We start from the raw sequence: 26,695 nt of genomic DNA, 5'->3' as shown, positions 1-26,695 counted from the left end.
GTTCAGGGTGATGAGCTGTGTTGCTTTTACGCCAAACATATCGTTTTGCATTGTGGCTAAAAAGTTCAATTTTGGTTTCATCTGACCAGAGCACCTTCTTCCACATGTTTGGTGTGTCTCCCAGGTGGCTTGTGGCAAACTTTAAACGAGACTTTTTATGGATATCTTTGAGAAATGGCTTTCTTCTTGCCACTCTTCCATAAAGGCCAGATTTGTGCAGTGTACGACTGATTGTTGTCCTATGGACAGACTCTCCCACCTCAGCTGTAGATCTCTGCAGTTCATCCAGAGTGATCATGGGCCTCTTGGCTGCATCTCTGATCAGTTTTCTCCTTGTTTGAGAAGAAAGTTTGGAAGGACGGCCGGGTCTTGGTAGATTTGCAGTGGTCTGATGCTCCTTCCATTTCAATATGATGGCTTGCACAGTGCTCCTTGAGATGTTTAAAGCTTGGGAAATCTTTTTGTATCCAAATCCGGCTTTAAACTTCTCCACAACAGTATCTCGGACCTGCCTGGTGTGTTCCTTGGTTTTCATAATGCTCTCTGCACTTTAAACAGAACCCTGAGACTATCACAGAGCAGGTGCATTTATACGGAGACTTGATTACACACAGGTAGATTCTATTTATCATCATCGGTCATTTAGGACAACATTGGATCATTCAGAGATCTTCACTGAACTTCTGGAGTGAGTTTGCTTCACTGAAAGTAAAGGGGCTGAATAATATTGCACGCCCCACTTTTCAGTTTTTTATTTGTTAAAAAAGTTTAAATTATCCAATAAATGTTGTTCCACTTCACGATTGTGTCCCACTTGTTGTTGATTCTTGACAAAAAAAATAAATTTCATATCTTTATGTTTGAAGCCTGAAATGTGGCGAAAGGTTGCAAGATTCAAGGGGGCCGAATACTTTTGCAAGGCACTGTATATATATATATATTTTTAATTAAATCGTTTTCTAATTCTATTTAACGTTACAGACAAAATGTCTTACACCCATCCAGAGTCTTTAGTTTTGGCTTAAAGTAAGGCTATCAAATTTATCGCGTTAATGGCAGTAATTAATTTTTAAAAAATTAATCACGTTAAAATATTTAACGCAATTAACGCATGCTCTGCACGACCCACTCACGCGTTGTTGCGTTCAAACTATAATGGCGCCGTTTTACCTATATATAGAGCTAAAAGGCAGCGTAAAATGAGTAGAGTGAATTTTGGCAGCCTTTGGAGCTTTTTTTTAATTGGCTAAAGCCTTACTATCCCTCTCTCAACAATTAGAAATATCGTGGGAAGCAATGTGGGGAAGAAAGGTAGTAGTTGATCTTTTTCTTAACACCCTATGTTATTTCCCAACGCAGAGAAGATATATCAATTGGTGCCACTACGCACAGTCATGGTTGCACTTCCCATCATGCATTTGGGCAGAACAGTTAAATGGCTACAGTATCATTTACTGAAAGCTCAACAAATACACTAGTTGGTAATATTTAGTCACAATTTACAAAGTCACATTTATCCTTTAAGAATTACAAGTCTTTCTATCCATGGATCCCTCTCACAGAAAGAATGTTAATAATGTAAATGCTATCTTGAGGATTTATTGTCATAACAAACAAATGCAGTACTTATGTACTGTATGTTGAATGTATATATTCGTCCGAGTTTTATTCATTTTTTTCTTAATGCATTGCCAAAATGTATATGATCGGGAAAAATTATCGGGAATGATTGGAATTGAATCGGGAGCAAAAAAAAAAAAAGAGCCATCGGATCGGGCAATATCGGGATCGGCAGATACTCAAACTAAAACGATCGGGAGCAAAAAAACATGATCGGAACAACCCTAATGAAAAGGCATACCTGCGAAGTCAAAAACCATTTTAGGTGACTCCCTCTTGAAACTCATCAAGAGAATGGCAAGAGTATGCAAAAAAAAGTACCGTAATTTGCGGACTATAAGCCGCTACTTTTCCCCCTCATTTTGAATCCTGCGGCTTATAGTCCAGTGTGGCATATTTGTTGATTTATTGGGTTAACAGGTAACACTATATTTGACAGTGGCATCATAAGACTACCATAAGATGGTCATAATTATGACATGACACCATCATGGGCATTAACTCATTTGCTCCCAGAAACGTATAAAGACGTTTTATTTTTAAATGCTTAACTGTCCCACAAATTTATACGTCTTTTGCATTTTTTTGTACAAGAAGCATCTTGAGCTTCCGATCTATCGCCGAAACAAAAAACAAGCCTCAAAACCAATTTTAAAGCAATAAAACTGGCCACTGGAGGGCAGTAGCGCATTTGTTAAGACCCCACAACCCAATTCAAACAGTACAACTTTATTAGGGAAGTTAGCAGAGCCCCTGCGCAGCTTGCGCACGCTCGAGTGTCCTGCACGGAAACGTGCACGGCCAAACCAGTTCCCCCCCAGGAACATAAGTTCCCCAGGCGAACGAAACAGTGGTCACCACAAAAAAAGACAAAAAAAAAAATCCATCTTTACGAGACAGTCGGCAATGAGGGAAAAGTTTAACCGCTGTCGCAGCCACCAAACATCATCTCTTACCTAGGTAAGTGTGAATAAATTGTTACTTTGCTATCAAAAGCTCTATTTGGCTGGTTGATCATGTTATTTTGTAAAAGGAAAACATTATTCAGATGTTTGGGATGTCACTGAAGCAAAAAATAGCCGTGTTAAAGTCAAAGTTATGTTTGAAATTTTTGCGTTGACAAAAAGCTCATTTTCTCCCGTTTTTTCATCAGAAATTGGAAAATTGCTCAAACTAAGCTATTTTCTAATGCTGATTTCTAAACAATGGAAAAAGATATGAACTTTTTTTTCCTGCTGAAAGAAGAAAGTCTAATCTTTCTTTTGGTGGGTTCCATGTTTATATAGCAATAGAACAGAATTTTTTGTAGGCCTTGTAAAATCTGTCAAAATCCAGTAAAATGGCCGGGAGCGAAGGGCCTTGCTCCGGTGAAAATGGCTGGGAGTGAATTAGTTAATGAATGCTTATGACCGATGTCATTAAGTTTCATGCTGCAAATTATGTCACTAACTCTATGTCCAGCTCGAATCTTTTACATCCATTCAAAAGTGAGATAATTTGCCAGATGACACAAATGACATGTGCCATTAGCATTCTTAACAGTCTTATGACTATTTTATGGTTCCACTGTCAAATTAAGGGTTACCACATACCATAACTAGCAATGACAGAAGCAACTGGAACAGTAACCTAAGAAATAATTAGCACAGAACATGAATTTTAATTGTTATTTACATCTCTATCGCTGCAATACATGCGGGGAGGCAAGTTGGACAACAACAGTGTTTACAGCAGGTGGCAGCAGAGGTTGACTGTCTCCCCCAAGGGAGCACTGATGGCCAAATGAAGCTTATTGAACCAATGAAGCTTTGAAGCCAATTGGTTCAAAGCTTCATTGGTGGTTCATTTGGTCTTATGACAGTCTTATGATGCCACTTTCAAATAAAGTGTTACCAGTTATCTTTTGGTGTAAATATCCCATAATACAGTTAGGAAAGCTGCGGCTTATAGTCCAGTGCAGGTTATCTATGAAAACATGCCGTTTTGGTGTCAGATTTCGTGGGTGGCGGCTTATACTCAGGTAGTCCAAAAATTACGGTACTCATAGCAAAGGATGGCTACTTTGTTGATACGAAGATAGAACATGTTTTTAGTTATTCCACCCTTTTTTTTTTTTTTTGCTAAGGACATAATTCCACAGTTGTTCATACATAGTTTTATTACCTTCAGTGAGAATGTACAATGTAAATTGTCATGAAAATAAAGAAAATGCATAAATGACAAGGTGTGTCCAAACTTTTAATGCCTCTACTGTATTTAACTGAATTTCCTATCCAGATGGAGGAGGCACACTTTAAATATATTAAAGTGATAAGGCATCTTTGAGTGAACATCAAATAAAATTTCAGTATCTCAAGGCTGGGCCGAGTGTCCTCTTTTTTGGAAATCAAATTGTGGTCACCCTATCATAATCAATTATCAAAGTTTTCATTATGGTGCATGTTTCACAATAAAAGTGCATTAAAACTACTTTACAGAACGAGAAACATACAAACAAAAAAATAAACAGTATGACTAAAATTTTCTACGCCATCGGAAGCTGCTGTATGACTTAAGTCTAGGGCGTAGGTTTGCATAGGATCGGCAGGGACAAAACACAACCAACTTTTCAGGATGCTCCAATTGTCCCTACCAACTTTTAAACAACGTTATTTGTGTTATATAGTTAATGACTTCAGTTTTATAGGTCATTTACACTGTGTTCTCATATGTTTTAATTGATGTAATTGACTCAACGATTATTAAGGGAATTATTTTCATTATGTTCAGACTTTCATCTACCTCTTTTGACTTGCTTAATGTGCCGGTCCATTTTCTCCCCCTCCGAAACGCACATTGATTGGCTGATGACTTGTCCCCCCCAAACAAACATTATATGTTACAAAATTTAGGGATATTACAAGTTTTTTTCCAGCCAGCAGCAGCCACTGTGAGAAGTGTAAAAACACGTCAATGTTGTGGAAGTGGGGAACACAGCACTAATTTTGCTACTGAAATTCCAGCCTGCATCAGTTAGCACAGTACTTCTCAAATAGAGGGGCGCGTCCCCCTGGGGGGGCGCAGAGCGATGCCAGGGGGGGCGCATGTGACCTCTGGGAACATGCTTTTTTTTTTTTTTTTTTTTTTGCAGTGGGTGGCAGTGGCGCTCTCATTTTCAGAGTGCGCGCAGTATTTTTGGACTAAGGAAGAGCACTCAGCACACACAGAAAACAGATATGAAGAGCAGTGTGCCGCCGCCGTTTTCGAAAGCAGTTTTCCGACCGGACTCACGCAGTGACCCACTGTCTTGTCCGGTTCTCACGTCGCCCCCCGAGAAGTGCCATTTTCGGCTTGGGATCGTCACGATGACTGCCCTCACCTACGGTCCTACCTCGGCCGCCGAGAAGGCGCTTTTTCGTGCCGTTTGCCTTTTAGCTTTGACTTTTAATACAGCGGGTGATGAGGAAAGACCAATGTTTACTGTGTCTAAAAATAATTATATCGGACAGCCAGAAGCCAAATCAATTAGGACGCCACTTAAAGACATTAGACCCCAATCTCATTGATAAGCCGCTTGATTGTTTTTCAGTGAAAACGTGCCGAATATTGCCAACAATCGTGCTGCTTTGTCAGTGTTATATCAGTAAACCAGGGAGCATTGTTAGCATGCTCATTGCAAAATAACTCCACACCATTGCAAAGGAGGTAAATACTGTGAGCAGCAAAAATAAAAACTGTCCTTCTGTCCAAGGACACTCTTTTTTTAATTTTATTTTTTTTATTCAGTTTTGTTTTTTCGGTCAATTTTTTTTGGGCATATTGTCCCCATGAGTGAATGTTTCTAATCAATTTTAATTTGTTATTATTTGCTGATTTTATTACATTTTATTTATCTTTATCAAATGGTCAAAAATGTACCTTGAGTGTATTTTTTACAGTTTGGATGTGACTTTTTTTGAAATTCAGGCAAATTGATGCGCGTCGTCTTCTCTGTTACAAACAAAACAATGTTAATAAAGTTAGACTTTATTATAAGTTGATCTATGTTACTTTTTTTCTTTATTAGAAAAAAAGGACACAATGTTAGGCATATGCGTATTTATAATAGTAATTTTATAGACAAATGATACTATTTACAGTGGCGGCAGAGAGTTTGGGGGGGCGCGAAACCTTTACGTCTTCCTTGGGGAGGGGGGGCGTAACAGAAAATAATTGAGAAGCACTGAGATAGCATAACATTAAACCAGACATGTCCAAAGTCCGGTCCGGGGGCCAAATGCGGCCCGTGGTCAAACTTCATCCGGCCCGCAGCCTCTGTCATAAAACCCATAACGTTTGGCACGCACAGAGACTAAATTGAGCAGCATATGAAGTAGTTTACACTCAATGCTGTTCCTCATTTATCTACTAGTCAGCAGCTGCACTCTGAGTGACGCTTTACCCCCAATTTTCTAAAATGGCAACAATAAACAAAAAAAAAGGAAAGTTGACTGTGAGGGCCGGCGCTTCAAGGGTTGGTGGAAATTGGAATATTTCTTCACTGAAATACGCAACAACTGTGTCTGCCTCATTTGCCAGGAGACAGTGGCTGTTTTTAAAGAGTTCAATGTCAAGCGATATCACCAAATGAGACACGCTGACATGTACGACAAGATTGCAGGGAAGGAACGCTACGAGAAATTAAAGCAACTTGAAACTTGAACTTGGAAAAAAATTAAGTGAATATTCAACGGCATGTGATATGCATGTTTCAAATGAACCAAAACACATGCTTAAGACTTGAAATTATAATAAAAAAGCAAATTTGAAACAGAATGGCTTGCTAAAATTTGTTTAGATTTATATTGTTGTTGTACGTAAAAGAACCTCAGCCAAGGTCGGCCCCTCACATTTTTACCACACCAAATCCGGCCCCCTTTGCAAAAAGTTTGGACACCCCTGCATTAAACTGTGTAAACTTGCTAACCTGCAAAACTCGAGTAGGAAGCTGCTTAGAGAGGTGTCCTCCTGTATGTGTTTTCGATAGTTAACGTTAAATTAACTATGAGAAATGTAGTGAACCGAGGTCCCCCCCCCCCCCTTCTCCCTAAATTGACTTTTTTTTAAATATATTTATGTGGTCTTAAAGCAGCGTACAAAGGAGCTTTGATTTTTTTATTGAGTTTGGGCGTGCTTGTGGGTAAAACCAGAAGTGTTTTACCTGAATGACAGCTCAATTTTTATTTTTGTCATTCCCTGACAATGAAGTTTTTTTCAGTTAGGCTATATTTAATTTCTTTATTTAGACAATGTTGAGTGGTCTTAAGACAAATGTTTATTTTTTTTGAATTCCTGGATAGTTAGGAGATTATTATTAAGCTTGTATTCATTGTGTATGTTACTATAAATTATGTTATGTTCAAATAATGCAATTTAAATTAGCTAAAATCTGGACATTTTTTCTGGAAGTTTTCAAAATCTTTCTTTAGTAGTTTTTGAAAACAAAGGTTCTAATTGAAGGGTGCAGGCTGAACCAATACACAAAAAAGTATAAATCCATACAGATTTATTTCGCATTGATCATTATGAATGATCCGTCCCAAGCAAAAAGTGTACATGCAGATTATGCCATTTCGTCCCTACCACTGGTGAGACCAAACCAATGCCCTTGACTTGAGTTCAGCATTTCTTAACCAGACACCTACAATTTAGTGTCGAGAAGCCACTTCGTTCAGATCGCCTTGACAGCGTCTTCAACTAGATGTCCTCGTAGATGTAGCAAAACTAGCAAGACTAAATATATACAAAACAACCCCCCTCTAGGCTCTGCCACAAACGCATTGCATGGAAATTCAAACGCACGCACGGCTGCCTGCAATTTTCCCCCCTTCACGTGCATGAACAAATAAAGTAAAATAAGGTCCAGTAGCGCCGCCTGGCGGTTAACTAGTATTGGCTTGATCCGGAAAAAACAATGGTGGATATTTTGAACTGAATTAGTCTATGGGCTGAAATTTATATTATGCTATGGGAATAGCTTAACTTGAAATTGAAATACATAAGTTAAATATTTGGAATATAAAACTATCTGAATAATAATTAGCTGTACTGTGGGATATGGAAAATATCTATCATGATATAGGCCATTTTATATCAATATCGATATGCCACTATTCAATACATTTTAATAACTTGGTGAAAAGTTAAAGAACTATGACAGATTTTCTCCTACTCACTTTATTTTTTAATCTACATTAAACTAATTGTGGACCTAAACTTGCTACTCCATAATTCATTGACAGGTCACAATGAAATTTGGTAGGTACATACAGTGCCCTCCATAATTATTGGCACCCCTGAAAAAGATGTGTTTTTTTAGCTTCTAATATTTTTTTAAATTCAAATAATATGGAACCTTAATGGAAAAAAAGAGAAAAATCCAACCTTCAATACAAGTGCATTCATGCAGTGGGGGAAAAATCCCACATAAAGAAAAAATTATTTGACATCAAATAATGTGTGTCACAATTATTAGCACAAAAATACACACCGTCCCAGGCTTCAACTGGGACCGTGTGCTTTGGTCAGATGAGACCAAGATTGAGCTTTTTGGCAACAAACACTCTAAGTGGGTCTGGCGTGCCACGAAAGATGCACATGCTGAAAAGCACCTTATACCCACTGTGAAGTATGGGGGTGGGTCAGTGATGCTGTGGGGCTGTTTCGCTTCTAAAGGCCCTGGCAACCTTGTTAGGGTGCATGGCATCATGAATGCTTTGAAATACCAGGACATTTTAAATCAAAATCTGTTGCCCTCTGCCCGACAGCTGAAGATGGGTTGTCACTGGGTCTTTCAGCAAGACAATGACCCTAAACATATGGCCAAGTCTACACAGAAATGGTTCACCAGACACAAAATCAAGCTCCTCCCATGGCCATCTCAGTCCCCAGACCTTGTTTTGTTGGCAAAAGGGGGTTGTACAAAGTATTAACACCAGGGGTGCTAATAATTGTGACACACATTATTTGATGTCAAATAATTATTACTTTATGTGGGATTTTTTCCCCACTGAATGAATGCACTTGTATTGAAGGTTGGATTTTTCTCTTTTTTTCCCATTAAGGTACCATATTATTTGAAAAAAATAAATGAATAAAAATTAGAAGCTAAAAAAACACATCTTTTTCAGGGGTGCCAATAATTATGGAGGGCACTGTACCTGATATGAACACGCATTGATCCTAGGAGTTCAAGAAAATTGTCCCAGGGCCAGAGGTGGGTAGAGTCACCAAAAATTGTACTCAAGTAAGAGTAGCGTTAATTCAAAATAATATTACTTAAGTAAAAGTAGTCATCCCAAAAATGTACTTAGGTACAAGTAAAAAAGTATTTAGTGAAAAGAATACCCAAGTAATGAGTAATATTGTGAGAGAGTAATAGTTTTCTAATGCTTTTTTTTTTTTTTAGTCTCAAATGTATTTTTTCCAATTTTTATTTTTTTTTTTAGATTGAAGTGACTTTTTTGGGATTGAAAATGTACATATTGATTGAGGCAAATTTTATTGATAATGATTTGATAAATTGAATAATGACACAAATCTACCTCCATATACAATAACCCATTACACAACCACATTAAGACAAGGGGGGGGGGGGTGAATTCTGGCTAGAGAAAAAAAAATGACAGAAATGAAGCATTATTTGTCCAAAGAAAATGACTCGTAAGATTGGGCATCGTTTGAATTTGAACGGTTCCAATTCCGATTCCACGTTTCGATTCCGTGCAAAACTATTCTCGATTCCGATTCTTTAAATAGACAGGGTCAACTTCGATTTTTTTTATTTTTTATTATATGAACTTTCTCACAGGGCTATTTTTAACCTGTATAGAAATATATCTTTGAACTTGAATATGATAAAGTTTCTTTCCACAGGATTGCACTTTCACAAATATGTTTATTTTTCAAAAGCTCACTGAGAAAACATTTACACATATACTTTTGCCTATGTTTTAGGGTCTCTTATGCTGCAGGCATTTTACATGTTATTGAGCTCTGACTGACAGGCTAAACTGGTACAGAATATCAAACAAACAAACAAACAACTTGTAAAACCCAGTCCACAGTAGCAGCGGGTACAGTATAAAACGAGAAACAGTTTTGTTAAGGAAAATGATCATATCTGCCCTCTCAGGCACTAAGCGTGAGCGTTCTGGACAGATAGTGTCTCCTGCAGTGGAAAACACACGTTCACTGGGTGTAGTTGAAGCTTGAACGCATAAATATGAGAAAGCAAGAAAAAGTCGCAAATATTACATAAGGGAAGTAGGCTGTGAGCCGCTATGCACTTTACATACATGTACCTTAGCTGGGAGCTACGATGAAGCATTAGTATGAATTCTTCTATTGATTATAATTTGATGTAGATGAGGCAAAATCATAAGGATTTCCTTATCTGTAAATCCGATTCTTAAAAAAAAAAAAAAAAGATGCTTTTAATACTGTTGATTTTACCGGGGGTGTCAACGCGCTACGTAAAGTACATAGCTGCTTAAATAGCTACATCAGCCCGATGCAACAATACAACTTATTCTCGTACTATATCATCCATCCATCATCTACCGCTTAATCCAGGGTCGGGTCGCGGGGGCAGCAGAACACAGACGTAATTTATTGTTTTACTTACTTGGTTCTGACTGGTTAGAGGACCGGTGTTCTGTCAAATTTTTCACCCTTATAATATTTTGCTCCCAAAGCTGTTGTAGCGGTGAATAAGCACTCTTTTACATTCAGTTGGACTCTCAATGTTATCCAAAGGTGCTAAATAAACAAGTTACATCACAAACATAATTGTGCAACATTAATATGGCGTGAATTAATGCTTAACAACACGGCGAAGACATTAAAAGTGAGAGAGCGGCGTGCAGTTGTTGTGTGCAGCTAACATGGCAGGATGTGTCTGAGAACTTTTCTACATGCCTGTCCATGATCAAACGTAAGTAAATATTCCTTTCTTTGAAGAAAGTGTGTAGTGTTTACTTTGGAACCGCTGCGTTTGCAAACATTTTTCACGTTATATGCATGCGCAGAACCGCAAAGTTGTAATTTCTGATGGGGTGCGAAATTTGACAGAACACCGGTACTGCAATTCAAATACACGGCACTCAGCTATCCACTACTCGGCACTTTTATTCCATGAAGCCGGAGGTGTTTAATCATATTGGTCGTGCAGCCACCTTTGCATGATATAGCTGTGTTGCAAATGTTGCACTGAGCTGACTGGTCATTTTTCTTTGTGAAGTTGAGCCAAACTTTTGAGCGCCGCCGCACCGTGTCCATGGTTGAATTTAAGTTGCAATGCACCGACACACGCTTCATGTGGCTTCTTCGCTGTGTTTGGCAACTATTTTTTTCCGATCGGCGGTCAGGGCATCGAAACTTGGAATCGAAATTTAAAAATTGGAACGGTTCCGGGAGCATCGCAGTGTTAGTCCCGGATCCCATTGATGCTCGATGCTTGATGCCCAACCCTAGGAAAAACACCATGTGTGTTAGAGACATTAGCACATACACCCATTCAATGAAATGTCAAATACTGTTTTGGTTACGATTGAAATCATGTAACAAACAAAATTATGATATTGATAAGGTATGATATAATGCATGAGTTTCAAAATCAGAAAATGAGCCCCGAGGGCTGCCATTTGGACAAAAGGGACTTTTCTCCTATGTCGGATTTTCCCATGTTAGCAAACTTTTTTTTTCTTCTTTTTTTTTAATGTTTTAAGGCAAACTCCACAACACTAGTTTTTCTCCTGTGTGCTCTCATATGTTTTACCAAACTAGTACAGGTAGTGATGAGATAATTATTAAGATGTCTATTATAAATGCAAACTCAGCAATTAAAAGGTTTTTCTTCTGTATTTGTTTTTGTGTGTTCGACCGATTGTTTTGGTTTATTACAAAGTGAGCAACTCATGGGGGTCTCCCCTATGTATGTTCTCATTTTTAATGCCATGATACTTTCACGTAAATGTGAACTGCAAACTGAGCAACAAAAAGGTTATTCCCTGTGTGTTTTTTTATGTGTCTTATTAAAATTTGATTTTACAGTACAACTTTTGAGCATGTAAAAATATGTTTGCGCCTCAAAGTATTCTTGATGCTAAGAGTTGTCTCTTTTTGACAGCACTTTAACTGTATGTCATCACCTTCACAGTCTGCGTCCTTCCCCAAAGGTTCTTCCATGCAGTCACTGTCTGTCAGCGGAGCTTGAAGGTTATCTGGTGGTAGTCCTCCATGGAGGTCTCCTCTTGAACTATCATGATGATGATGATGAAGCTGTAGCAAATTAGTTAATTTATCCTCATTATTCTCACTATCCTTAGAGACACCCGGCAGTGAGAGCTCGCTGACGTCTGCCTTCTCCTCTTCCTCTTTTACGTGGGGGAGCTGTTGACCATCCTTTTCCTCTTTAACAGTCAGGGGTTGTGGATTCTCCTGCTCTAAACTCGAGTTCCCCCACAGCAGCTGAGTGGGAAGATTTTCCTGATGACCAATCGACTGCTGGACATCTGCGAGAACCAAGTAAAAGAAACCCAGTTCAGAATTCAGTTTTTCAGCTCAATTAACTATAAATAACAGGTCAGGACCAAATCAACCAAGTATGGGTGAGACTGGCCATTGAAGGCTCTGCAGGGTTCTCAACTATGACTTAACCATTTTCAGAACGTAAATATAAAACTCATAAGTCCTGTGATCTTAAAACTGTTCCATATACATTTTCCCACAGCCGTCATGTTAACCCATAACATGTCGGCTGGACACGTTTGGCCTGCCATATGACACTCAAAAATGAAAGCGAACAAGTATTTCTTCTGCACATGCAATACAAATTTTTTGCTTTTAAAAACTGATCCATAAAAAAAAAAAAAAAAAAAAAAGGGACTCTACAAATTGTGAAATGCAATGGATACCTGTCAACCCGAGGCCGTTGGCAATCTTACAAATAGTGATGTACGCCCTTACAAATTGGTGACTAATCTTACAACATTGTATATAGTGTGCAATATGAAACAAAAATAAAACTCAATTTTTAAAATAATATGAATATATTGGTAATATTGTAACATATAACCTGGTGCAATCAAAGAACAATCAATATCTTCAGCTACATCATGATTACTAAAATTTAACAGTGAATTTTGTTATAATTGTATGTAGCACTTTTGGCAATTTCTATCATGTCTTGATGGCTGCACTTCAGCTCGCAATTCAGTTTGACTTGAATGTAGTTCGTTAGTGTGTCCCAGACCCGTGCTGCCCATAGGGCGAGCTAGGTAATTGCCTAAGGGCGCAGCAGCGTCCAAAAAGACGTCAAGAAAAATATTCAAGGTAGTTCGTTAGTGTGTCCAGTTATAAATTACAAAGGTCAATTGATAAAATTAACTTACCGATGCAATCTTTGAGTCAGGAAACATTTATTTTGCTAATTTTGAGAAGTGATCAGCAATAGTTGCGGGCAAATTGTGTCCGGCAACAAATTGACAGAATGAAATCTTCGCTTTCGTCACTTTTCATTCTGCAGACTTCATCTTTATGACCAGTTTTGTTAATTTTACTTTTAAAAAGTAATTAATTAGTTGCAAATTACTTCTCCCAAAAAGTAATTGAGTTAGAAACTCAGTTACCTGAATGTAAGAGTAGTTAGTTACTTGGCAAAGTAACTGGTGTTACCTTTCATGTTTTTTTTTCATTAAAAAAACAACAACAAAAACAGTAACCTTTGCTATGTTTGGAAAACGTGTAATGTTTTGAATCAACTGTTAAAGTTGTTAAAATTGCTACCGTTTTCGCATTAGTTCCCTTCTGTCTACTTTCGACATGTTAAAGTTTTAAAACTGTTTCATCATTTAAAGATAGATTCAAGTCAAGATTTTGCCATTTTAGGCGTATTTTAGATAAAAAGTTACTTAAGTTCGCTAGGAAGGTTCACTACAACAGAGCCTTTCTGAGAAGTCTACTGCTTCAAAATGGCGGCTGTTTATTAACGCCGCCGTCTGTCATTTCGCATGTAGTTCTATAAGGATTTGATATCTAGGCGTAGATTGTAGGCTGTCGGCTACAGTCTGGAAATATTGGAGCCGCCTAGCATCACGTTTGCTACAGCGTCACAACACTCTTCTCTCTCAGTGTCTCTGACTTTTCTCACGTCATTCAACCAACGTAGTAACTAGGGCTGTCAAAATTATCACGTTAATGGGCAGAAATTAATTTTTTAAATGAATCACGTTAAAATATTTGACGCAATTAACGCACATGCCCCGCTCAAACAGATTAAAATGACAGCAGTGTAATGTCCGCTTGTTACTTGTTTTTTGGTGTTTGGCGCCCTCTGCTGGCGCTTGGGTCCAAATGATTTTATGAGCTTCAGCACAATGAGTGAGCATGGTGTAATTATTGACAACAATGGCGAGCTACTAGTTTATCTTTTGATTGAAAATTTTTAAAATTTTAATAAAACGAAAACATTAAGAGGGGTTTAATATAACATTTCTATGACTTGTACCAACATTTATCTTTTAAGAACTACAAGGCTTTCTATCCGTGGATCGCTTTAAGAGAATGTTAATAATGTTAATGCCATCTTGTTGATTTATTTTCTTAATAAACAAATACAGTACTTATGTACCGTGTGTTGAATGTATATATCCTTTCTGTGACTTATCTTTCCATTCCAACAATAATTTACAGAAAAATATGGCATACCTTATAGATGGTTTGAATTGCGATTAATTACGATTCATTAATTTTTAAGCTGTAATTAACTCGATTAAAAATTTTAATCATTTGACAGTCCTGGTAGTAACGCCATCGCTGCCTTGTTGCCGAAACGGTGACAAAATCTGAACTGAGGAAAAAAAACGTAATGCACGGAAAACGTACAGATTTTGAACGTACGGCGTACACATTTAAAAATCAGTGATCACTTGTACAACTTATGCCGAAACCGTACAACTTGACAAGTATGGCAATGATGTTGAAGTGCCAAATTTCAATGTTTTGTTTATTTTTTTAAACAAAATAACATAGATTGTATATAAAAAATTTAGATTGAGAAAAAGTATATTTTAAGCGAAAAATACATGATTTTAAATTGTATTGTGTCAATAAATTAAACAAAAATCAGGACAAGAAGCGTTAAGAGGCTGGAAAACTCAATAATACATACTGGACTGTCTCAGAAAATTAGAATACACAATATTCTAATTTTCTGAGACAGTCCTGTACATTAATCCACCATTTAAAGCAGGGGTGTCCAAACTTTTTGCAAAGGGGACCAGATTTGGAGTGGTAAAAATGTGGGGGGCCGATCTTGGCTGACGTCCTTTACATAGAACAATATACAGGACTGTCTCAGAAAATTAGAATATTGTGTATTCTAATTTTCTGAGACAGTCCAGTATAACGAACAGCCAGAAGACCAAATGCACCTAATTCGGTCCATTGTCGACATGATCTCTTGTGTGTTTCGTGTCAGATGTGCATGTAGATCTAAAACGTGTGTTTGTTCATTATGCGACTGTTCTGGGTCGGGATGGGCGGATTTATACCAAAATATCGATATTTTGATCCAGCGCGTTAAGTTTTATGTATCAATCCCCAAGCAAAAGTATCGACATTTGGAATTAATATATTATATTTTCTTTGTTTATTTTTTGGGTATATTTTTGTGCACACTTTTTGTACTACTTTTCTAAAGTACTTTACTACTTTTGTGAGTTTGTAGGGAAACTGCTTTGCTAGTTATTAACAGCAGCAGTTTTTTCCATTGCAATGCATATTTGACACAAAGAGACTTAATAGTTTTTGAGTGCTTGCTGTAGTTGTACATTAGATATCATCAGAATGGCTGAGAACTCTGCAGGGTTGTTTGTGTGTGTGTGTATATATAAAATGAACTTCCATCCATCCATCCATTATCTTCCGCTTATTCCGGGGTCGGGTCGCGGGGACAGCAGCTTTAGCAGGGAAGCCCAGACTTCCCTCTCCCCAGCCACTTCAGCCAGCTCCTCCGGCGGGATTCCAAGGCGTTCGCAGGCCAGCCGAGCGACATAGTCTCTCCAGCGTGTCCTGGGTCGACCCCGGGGCCTCTCGCCGGTGGGACATGCCCGGAACACCTCTCCAGGGAGGCGTCCAGGAGGCATTCGAACCCGATGCCCGAGCCACCTCAACTGGCTCCTCTCAACGCGGAGGAGTAGCGGCTCGACACCAAGCCCCTCCCGGATGACCGAGCTTCTCACCCTATCTCTAAGGGAGAGCCCGGACACCCTGCGGAGGAAACTCATTTCGGCCGCTTGTATCCGGGATCTTGTTCTTTCTGTCACGACCCACAGCTCGTGACCATAGGTGAGGGTAGGAACGTAGATCGACCGGTAAATCGAGAGCTTCGCCTTTTGGCTCAGCTCCTTCTTCACCACAACGGACCGGTGCAGAGTCCGCATCACTGCAGACGCTGCACCGATCGGCCTGTCAATCTCCCGCTCCCTCCTACCCTCACTCGTGAACAAGACCCCAAGATACTTGAACTCCTCCACTTGGGGCAGGATCTCATCCCCGACCCGGAGAGGGCATGCCACCCTTTTCCGGCTGAGGACCATGGTCTCGGATTTGGAGGTGCTGATCTTCATCCCAACCGCTTCACACTCGGCTGCGAACCGCCCCAATGAGAGTTGGAGGTCACGGCTTGATGAAGCCAACAGCACCACATTGTCTGCAAAAAGCAGAGATGAAATGCTGAGGCCACCAAACCGGACACCCTCAACGCTTCGGCTGCGCCTAGAAATTCTGTCCATAAAAATTATTAACAGAATCGGTGACAAAGGGCAGCCTTGGCGGAGTCCAATCCTCACTGGGAACGAATTCGACTTACTGCCGGCAATGCGGACCAGACTCTGACACCGGTCGTACAGGGACCGAACAACCCTTACCAAGGGGCTCGGTACCCCGTACTCCCGGAGCACCCTCCACAGGACTCCGCTAGGGACACGGTCGAACGCCTTCTCCAAATCCACAAAACACATGTAGACTGGTTGGGCGAACTCCCATGCACCCTCAAGGACCCTGCCGAGGGTGTAGAGCTGGTCCACTGTTCCACGGCCGGGACGAAAACCACACTGCTCCTCCTGAATCCGAGATTCGACTTCCCGACGGACCCTCCTCTCCAGCACCCCTGAATAGACTTTACCGAAGAGGCTGAGGAGTGTGATCCCTCTATAATTGGAACACACCCTCCGGTCCCCCTTTTTGAAAAGAGGGACCACCACCCCGGTCTGCCAATCCAGAGGCACTGTCCCCGATGTCCACGCGATGTTGTAGAGGCGTGTCAGTCATGACAGCCCTACAACATCCAGAGCCTTTAGGAACTCCGGGCGGATCTCATCTACCCCCGGGGCCTTGCCACCGAGGAGCTTACCAACCGCCTCAGTGACTTCAACCCCAGAGATCGAAGAGCCCACCTTAGAGTCCCCAGACCCTGCTTCCTCAAAGGAAGGCGTGTCGGTGGAATTGAGGAGGGCTTCGAAGTATTCTCCCCACCGACTCATGACGTCCCGAGTCGAGGTCAGCAGTACACGATCTTCACTATACACAGTGTTAATGGTGCACTGCTTTCCTCTCCTCAGACGCCGGATGGTGGACCAGAATTTCCTCGAAGCCGTCCGGAAGTCGTTTTCCATGGCCTCGCCGAACTCCTCCCATGTCCGAGTTTTTGCCTCAGCGACCGCCGAAGCCGCAGTCCGCTTGGCCAGCCGGTACCTGTCAGCTGCCTCCGGAGTCCCACAGGCCAAAAAGGCCCGATAGGCCTCCTTCTTCATCTTGACGGTATCCCTTACCACTGGTGTCCACCAGCGGGTTCGGGGATTGCCGCCACGACAGGCACCAACCACCTTACGGCCACAGCTCCGATCGGCCGCCTCAACAATGGAGGTGCGGAACATGGCCCACTCGGACTCAATGTCCCCCACCTCCCCCGGGACAAGGGAGAAGTTCTGCCGGAGGTGGGTGTTGAAACTCTTTCTGACAGGGGATTCCGCCAGACGTTCCCAGCAGACCCTCACAATGCGTTTGGGCCTGCCAGGTCTGGCCAGCAACTTCCCCCGCCATCGGAGCCAACATACCACCAGGTGGTGATCAGTTGACAGCTCCGCCCCTCTCTTCACCCGAGTGTCCAAAACATGTGGCCGCAAGTCCGATGACACGATTACAAAGTCGATCATTGAGCTGCGGCCTAGGGTGTCCTGGTGCCAAGTGCACATATGGACACCCCTATGTTTGAACATGGTGTTCGTTATGGACAAACCGCGACGAGCACAGAAGTCCAATAACAGAACACCACTCGGGTTCTGATCGGGGGGGCCGTTCCTCCCAATCACACCCCTCCAGGTCTCACTGTCATTGCCCACGTGAGCGTTGAAGTCCCCCAGTAGAACGAGGGAGTCCCCAGAGGGGGCGCTCTCCAACACACCCTCCAAGGACTCCAAAAAGGGTGGGTATTCTGAGCTGCTGTTCGGTGAATAAGCGCAAACAACAGTCAAAACCCGTCCCCCCACCCGAAGGCGGAGGGAGGCTACCCTCTCGTCCACCGGGGTAAACTCCAACGTACAGGCACCAAGCCGGGGGGCAATAAGTATGCCCACACCTGCTCGGCGCCTCTCACCGTGGGCAACTCCAGAGTGGAAGAGAGTCCAACCCCTCTCGAGAGGATTGGTACCAGAACCCAAGCTGTGTGTGGAGGAGAGTCCGACTATATCTAGTCGGAATTTCTCTGCCTCACCTACCAGCTCAGGCTCCTTCCCTGCCAGAGAGGTGACATTCCATGTTCCAAGAGTTAGCTTCTGCAGCTGGGGGTTGGACCGCCAAGGCCCCTGCCTTTGGCTGCCGCCCAACTCTCTGCGCACCCGACCCCTTTGGCCCCTCCCACAGGTGGTGAGCCCATGGGAAGGGGAACCCATGTTGCCTTTTCGGGCTGTGCCCGGCCGGGCCCCATGGGGACAGGCCCGGCCACCAGACGCTAGCCTTCGAGCCCCACCTCCAGGCCTGGCTCCAGAGGGGGGCCACGGTAACCCGTGTCCGGGCAAGTGAAACTGGAGTTCATGTATTTTTTTCATCATAAGGAGTCATTTTGAGCCACGCTTAGTCTGGCCCCTCACCTAGGACCTGTTTGCCATGGGTGACCCTGCCAGGGGCTTAAAGCCCCAGACAACCTAGCTCCTAGGATCACTGGGACACGCAAACCCCTCCACCATGATAAGGTGATGACTCACGGAGGAGATATAATGAACTTCCGGTGTAGATATCAGATCAGGATCGCAATCGACCCCAATCACATGACGTCACAACTCCGCCCCCCTGACTGTGGCCGCCATATTGTCTGTCAGCTCGTCGTGTTTACACATTATCGCTACGTACATGCCTCCTATTGCGCAGTGTTTTTCTGCTCGTTAACATTAATAATCAAAATGGTGAAGGCGTGTGTGGCGGTTGGACTTGGAAGTTCTACCGTATTCCGAGAGACCCGAAGAGGAGAGTGAGATGGACTGCTGCAATTCGACGAGAAAACTGGGCACCAAACGATCACCACAGACTATGTAGTAGTCATTTTATACCTGGTAAGATGCATTTAATATATATTTAGAGGGTTTTGGGCTGACGACCACAATTAAGATCATTGCGAGGCTAATCGCCAAAAACATACAGTTTCAAATTCAAGATGTTTATTTCTTCCGCCATCATTATTTTTTGAATAATATTTAGCTGGTACCAAGTGAAAGAAGCTGGCCTCGTCTACAGATCATCAGTTAAACAGGGGTGTCCAAACTTTTTGCAAAGGGGGCAAGATTTGGTGTAAAAATGTGGGGGGCTACCTTGGCTGATTACGTAGAACAATATATTTAAACTAATTTTAGCAAGCCCTTCTGTGTGTCTCATTTGCTTTATTACTGTTTTTTTTAATTCATAATTTCAACAATCTCGCCATGGCATTCTCTTTCGACACTCGGGCTCTTGCGAAATACTGCTGCTGTGAAATTAAACTAGCTTCAAGTTGCTTTCATTTCTCGCTGCGTATCTTCCCTGTAATGTACATGTCAGCGTGTCTTGTTTGGTAATATCGCGTCACATCGAACTCTTTGAAAACAGCGACTGTCTCTTTGCAAATGAGGCAGACACAGTTGTTGCGTATTTTATTGAAGAAATAGTCCAATATCCACCTATCCTTGAAGCGTCGGCCATCGCAGTCAACTTTTTTTTTTAATTGATTGTCGCCATTTTAGAAAATTGGAAGTAAAGGGTCACACGGGGTAATGTTGCTTAGAGTGCTGCTCTTAAAGTTTTTCAAAGTTCCGTGAGAATAGGCTGAGTTTGTGTGGACAAGATAGTTGTAGATGTCAGGGTAGCAGATGTCAGGCAGAGACGGCGAAGACAGCGGGTTGAAAAATATCGATTTAGGCATCGAATATGGATCTGCACATAACGCCTTTTATGCAACACATCCAATGAGTTTACAGTGTCTGAAAGCACCGGGGCTTCCATGAATTGCACTATAAATTGCATGATAAATTTAGACCATTGAGAATTCGGACACACAATGACGGACAATATGGCGGAACAACACAGCGATCACGTGATTGTGTGACGTTGGTGATTGGGGTCTATATTTGGCCTTGGTATTACTTGGTATCGGATCAAATCCCAAATCACTGGTATCGCACATCCCTAGTTCTGGCTCCAGAGTCACGAAGCTCTGCAACCGAAACTAAGGGGGGGGGGGGGCGGAACTTTTGCAAAAAGTACTCGTGGGAGCTCGCGCGGAAAATTCTCTGTCGCAAGATGGCCGATGGTTTGTCACGCCAACGTCTCTACATCTTAAATATTATAGTATATCTATGGGCTCCAGCGTATTACAGTTATGTACTCGATGTGACATGCTTGGCACAGAGATCGAAGTTTGAGTGCTTCAGTTGACCGAAAACTTTTACCATATGCATGTTTTTTTTTTTTTTTTTAAGAAATTGCCTCCATGTTTACTTGTCCGACAGCATAATCGGTGTTCCAGAAACTGTGATAACGGTTCCGCCTTGTTTAGAACGCAAACTGCGAACAATTATATTTTTACATGTTTTTTAAATAGTATTAATTTACCATAATGGTGTGCAAACAATATTCCTAAATTGAGTACGCTGTGAAGACCTTTTACGCACATGTTTGATATCTCGATGTGTGTGTCCTTTAGGAAACGGTTATCATCACTGGAATAATTTGTAAAATATATGTGCGATGATACTGTTTTCGTGTAAACCAATCAGTACTTATTGATAATATATCAACAATGAGTATCATGTAGGTAGACCTGACCTCCGACACGTATGACGATCTGGGCCTTGCAGATAGCTTCGAGTTGTTGTCGGTGTCGCTCGCTCTCCTCCCTCACACGATAAAGTTGCTCCTCGTACGACTTTATGGTTCTCTCAAACAGGCCGAATATTTCTTCTGCGGCCGCGTCGAGCCGCTCCTTTATCAGATCTTTCAACATATTGATGGTGTTGTCAGTTCAACGACTACAGAAACAAAAAAACTGAACCCAACACTCTCTCTCCGCGTTTATTTGCTCGTGAGCATCCAATACTTCCGTCGAACCTTAGCGCATGCGCACACTTTATTATTATTATTTTTATTTTTAAAAATACCACACAAATTTCCATACATTCAAGACAGAGTAGCAACAATAAATCATAAAGGAAAAACACCATAAACACAAAAACATTGAAAAAAATAATAAAAATAAAGTTCAATATGCCAGGAGTTAAAAAACATTCAACATTGAGCACAAGTACAATGTACCTTTGGATTTTTACATAGATTTAATCAAGGGCGTTATACAGGTAATTTGGATTGATAGAATTGACCCTACCATTATTAAGTGAATTATTTTCATTATATTCAGACTTACATTTACCCCTTTTCACTTGCTGAATGTGCCAGTCCATTTTTTTTTGCCCTCAAATGCGCGTTTGATTGGCTGATGACTTGCATTTATCTAAAATATATTGATTTATCTTATACATTATTATTATTTTTTTTTTAATATTTGCAGCCCATACGGGCATTTTTTTTTTTTTTTTTTTGATAATCATACATTAATCATAATCAAGGTAAAACGTTTTCATTTTTTGTTGAGTTTGGCTATGCTTGTGGACAAAAGTAGTAGTGTTTTACCTGAAGGAAGGCCCGATTGTTATTTATTTGTCCGTATATTTACAGTCCGTTTTCGCCACGTCATACACGTCTACGTGACGCGAAGGTTAGAAAATTCGAGAGGCGTGCGTCAGGCTACGGCGTAGGGTCGTAACTCGGTTCTTCCTTGACGGCGTAGGTCTGACGCGAAAGTATAACTCGGCCTTTAGAAATAGCTATAAATTGCTCAAGTTTCAACCGATTTTCAAACGGCTTGCTTTATAATAAACGTCGGAGATTCAGTAAATTACTGCATAATAATTTTATATTTTTATCAACATCCAGCCTGAATCAGAGCCACCTTAATATGTTTGTTATAGACTGCCAGCGTCTCACTCGTCTTCCAAAAAGCCATTAAATGAATTGTTTTTTTTATTGTTATTTTTAGAGGTGGGTAGTAACGCGTTACATTTACTTGAGTAACTTTTTGAGAAATTTTTTTTTCTAAGAGTAGTTTTACAAAGCCATAGTTTTTACTTTTACTTGAGTAGATTTGTGAAGAAGAAAAGCTACTCTTACTCTACTACTTCTGGACTACACTAGTCGCTACATTTTTCCTCTTCAATCCACATATCAGAAACTTACCTTTTTTCTTGCCAGAGCTGCCAACAGTGGCTCTACCAGTTTCACCAATGAGACATTGCAACAATAATTACTTGACTCATCATGCCAATCAGACTCAAGCCTGCTCTTCTGTGATCACACCGGTCTGTTCAATCACAAGGCACCTTTAAAGCACCGTAAAAAAATAAGTATTTGACACAGAGCGCCGCCGTCAACATGATTTGAAAGCGGAGATTTTAATCTCCCTCCCAGACTTTATTTGCCACCGATTGACCACGGAAAACGGGAGATATGATCCTTTTAGTTTTATAATAGGAAATATGTTTTCTCCACTTGAGGGCACTCATGTTCTTTGGACGAATAATGCTTCATTTCTGTAGATTTTTGTTGTTGTTGCCAGAATTCAATGCTTTTTTTTGGATTTCTTTGGCTTAAAGTGGTTACATAATAGGTACAGTTTAATAATAACAGTTCATATGGATAACTATGCTGAGAAAAAATACCATTGTTTTACGAAAAAAAAAAAATCAAACAGCATAAGCAGTTACTCACAATGTTACTCATTACTTGAGTATTCTTCTTTGTACTTGAGTACATTTTTTGAATGGATACTCTTACTTTTACTTGAGTAATCTTATTTTGAAGTAACTATACTGTTATTTGAGTTAAAATTTTGGCTTCTGTACCCAACTCTGATTATTTTACAGGGTGTCCAGAAAGTCTCTTTACCATTTCAAAAATGTATTAAAAATGCAGTTGATTAGATATTTTATTCAGATTTGTTCTGTTGTATTCAGCGTTTATTGAAGTTTTTTTTTTTTTTACCTCTTTTAATACACTTCTACATGGGCACCATTAGCTGCACGAAGCACATCAAGACGTTACTCGATTTCTTGCCATGTTCGCTGTAGCCTAGCCTCATCAATTGTGGCATCAGTAATCCTTCACTTAAAGCGGAAATGTGAAGTAAGGTTGGCCAACCATGTTTTTGAATAATATCAATGGCTAAACAATTTAAAGCATATTTTCGTTTTTTTTTTTTTTTAACGCAACCCTTCCAGATTCTTTGTTTAACCCCTTGACAAAGAAAATGCTTTTCTTCGGCAATCTTCGGAAATCTTCGGAAATTACGTCACACCTAGAAGTGCGAGGGCAGTCCGCCATAGAACAGTATTGTTTGTTGCATTGCTTCTCGGTAAGATGCCACAGCGGTGTGTGGCGATGTTTTCTTCTCACTCAAACGAAAAGTTGTATGAGTGGCCAAAGGATAGCAGGGCACGTAAATGGACATCTTTCGTTCTCACGAAGCGAATGAATTTCACGCCATCATCAAGTAGTGTTCTCTGCTACAAACACTTTGAAGACGCCTGCTTCCTTAACCGGTCTGCTTATGATCAAGGATTTGCCAAAAAGTAAGTGTGATTTTTGGATAGATGGCTGATGACTTTCTCAAAGCAGAGCTGCCAACTGTTGTGGAAGAAGCTAGCGATGTTAGCCGAAAGCCAACTCGTGGCAATCCCCGATCATAGTTGTTGTTGTGTTCACTAGGTTAAGCGTGTTTAAATTGTACGTTATCTACGATCTTGTCCGAAAGGGTTAATCCACTGTCAATCGGGAAAGGGGTGTGGATGTGCATATAAGCGGGTCGGCGTCGCGGTAATTCACGGTCACGTTGCCGTAAGAGACACACGCTGCCGGTGAGTTTGTGCACATTTATTTGTATTTGTATTATGTATTTCCACATTCATGCTTCAAGCATTGCATTGCATTTGTACGGTTCGGTGTTTTTTTTCACATTTTTTTTGATCGCTTGATATCCTTCTACTTTGTGTTTTACGAGAGCCGCTGACAGGTGACAACTAGCGTGTTGGCACTGAGTCAATCTCGCAGCGAATCAGCGAGCGGCTCAAGTCACGCAGTGAATCATAGGAAATGTAGTCTCGGGACAACACTGAAGTGGTGCTTTGTAATCTGTTCGCTTGTGTGAAAAGACTACATTTCCTCACGCCATTAGACGCCACTTCCTGCCGAGAGCCCCAAGCTGTGTTTGTACTGTTAGCTCCATGTGTTAATAAAGAAACAAAGTTGTCAGCACGTCGTGTGTTCGATACCTTTGTCAACAAAAAGCTCATAACAAGAAACTATGCACGATCCGTTTAAGAGACGCTGGGACTGGAAGTAGTAATAGCTGGTAGTACGAGGCAAGGCGGAGATGAGCGAGAAGCAAAACTTCCGCGGTCGAATGTGAAGGCAGTCCGCTATCATTTTGTTTTCTTATTGTTGCCACAATAAAGTGGAGAAAGCCATCAACGACTCATCTTCTTTCCCCCCAATGTTTTTATATTAGTATTTTATATGCACGAGAGCTGCCGGATCTGCCAAAATGAACATGAAGTCTGATTATTATTCTTTTAAACAATGTCATCAGATAGACAAAAACATTAAATTATGTGCAAATGCCTGCATCTTCAAATCATGAAAATATTAACAGCCTATATCTTACCAATCTTGTAATCTCGATGGGTCTTGTCTCCATTCCATGTCAGGTAGTCTAGGCACATTGCTTGCATCCTGATTAGCGTCTGGCTAACACATGTTAGGTCCAACATAAAATTCCAACCTCCTCTTCTTCTTCCAACTCTTCAAAAACTTGCGCTCGATCTATCGCTTATATCGCTGTTTGAATCATTGTTTGAAGGGCTTTGTATGGCGGCCATATGTATGGAGCGCTGCCATCGCTGTTCTCGGTGTGACGTATCACTTCCGGGTTCGTCCCCTTTCAGGCTCGAACTTCGGAAACGCGATTATTTTGTCAAATATACAACATTTAAATAATTTTTTCATGCTTTATTTGTTGGACAATGTTTAATTACTTTAATTGTGACCCTATTTGGCATGTGATGAAATTACTTCACATTTCTGCTTTAAGGTCAGTAATGTCCCTTATCTTTGTTTGATACACAATATCTTTAACATAGCCCCATTGAAAGAAGTCCAGGGGAGTGATATCTGTGGCCTATACTAGAAGCCAGTTTTCTGGCTTAGCAGGGTAACTTCGAGAGTAACTTCATCACGTGCGACCTAAGTTCGCAGCTAAGCGAGACTACGAAAGGTGGATATGTTGGAACCAAGAAGTGTTGCCATGGCAACACACGCCACACGCCAAACCTGGTCGTCTCACAGTTAGATCTTGCTTAACCCCAGAATTCTAATTAACCACGCTATAATTAAACAGCACTCATCCGCGGACGTGTCCACCTGACAATGACAATGACCTGGACGACCCATACGACATTGGCGCGCGGATTGTGAGGGGCTCTCTTCGGAGTGCACGGGTTTTTGGAGACCGCCAGAATCCGCTGGCGTACCCGGAAGATGTTCTCCATGAAAGATATAGATTTTCAGCTGAGGGAATTCTTTACCTGTGCCAACTGATCGAGGCGGACGTCACTATAATGCAACCCGCCGAAGTCAGGCCCTCACAAACGGGCAGATTGTGTGTCTCTCCGTGCGCTCTTTCGCCAGGGACAATATATGCATTCCAATGGTGATGCTGAATATCTGCGTAAGAACACTGTATGCCGTGCGATTCGAAGTGGGGTATGAAAACGCTTCAAATTGATCGTTGAAATTGCTGAATGTAAACGAATGCGGAGCTTTGCTCTCATATACAAGAAATATATTTAACGAACTTTTCCAGCGTTATTTCGTTGTGTAAATGGGTTAATAATAACCATAGAAATATGTAGACTATTTAAACATTGAGAAAACTTGCGTTTTTTTCTGCCAACTCGAAGAGATTAAATTAAATGTCAAATCCACTGATAGGACAGACGCACAAATATAAAAGATATAAATGTTTATTGAATACTCATCTTACAGTCTTGTTTAACTGTGAAAATTCGTTACAAAAGACGGGCTTTAATTCACGCAACAACGCATGGCATCCCCGCATTTCCTTCTTCTCCTGAGTCCTCACAAAGATAACATAAAATTATGGAGTTCGGGCTCGGGCTCGGGCCTGCAAATAAAGTTAATTGATCGGGCTCGGGTCGGGCTTGATTTTTTAGGCCCAAACTAAGGAAAAAAAAAAAGGACATACGTATTCATACAGTCGTGGCGGCCAAGGAATTGGCCCATCCCTTCCATTCCATCGGTCTGGAAATGTTTGATTGAGGAACCCACGAACGTGCAGCTCCCAATGTGGTGGGGCACCATCTTGCTGAAAAATGATGGTTGGTTGAAGGTCATTCAGTTGTGG

The 26,695-nt window shown here is 41.0% G+C and overlaps 1 protein-coding gene across 2 annotated transcripts in view; it reads right to left on the bottom strand.

The window, feature by feature from the left end:
* LOC130913494 (uncharacterized) overlaps positions 1-21,261 on the bottom strand; it is a 29,312-nt gene extending 8,051 nt beyond the window's left edge. The window contains exons 1-3 of one of the 2 annotated variants that reach the window (XM_057832157.1): positions 20,992-21,261; positions 11,790-12,152; positions 8,713-11,108 (exon numbers count right to left, since the gene is read on the bottom strand). In XM_057832157.1, coding sequence (XP_057688140.1) covers positions 10,747-11,108; positions 11,790-12,152; positions 20,992-21,169 — 903 coding nt within the window. In that variant the 5' untranslated portion in view covers positions 21,170-21,261 and the 3' untranslated portion in view covers positions 8,713-10,746. Of the gene's footprint in view, positions 1-8,712; positions 11,109-11,789; positions 12,153-20,991 lie in introns of those variants that run through there. The other variant, XM_057832155.1, reaches the window with a different exon arrangement.
* Between the last annotated feature and the right edge of the window lie 5,434 nt (positions 21,262-26,695).

This window comes from Corythoichthys intestinalis, chromosome 3 (genome assembly GCF_030265065.1).
Source record: "Corythoichthys intestinalis isolate RoL2023-P3 chromosome 3, ASM3026506v1, whole genome shotgun sequence".
Taxonomy (NCBI): domain Eukaryota; kingdom Metazoa; phylum Chordata; class Actinopteri; order Syngnathiformes; family Syngnathidae; genus Corythoichthys; species Corythoichthys intestinalis.
This window is presented reverse-complemented; position numbering and strand designations above follow the sequence as displayed.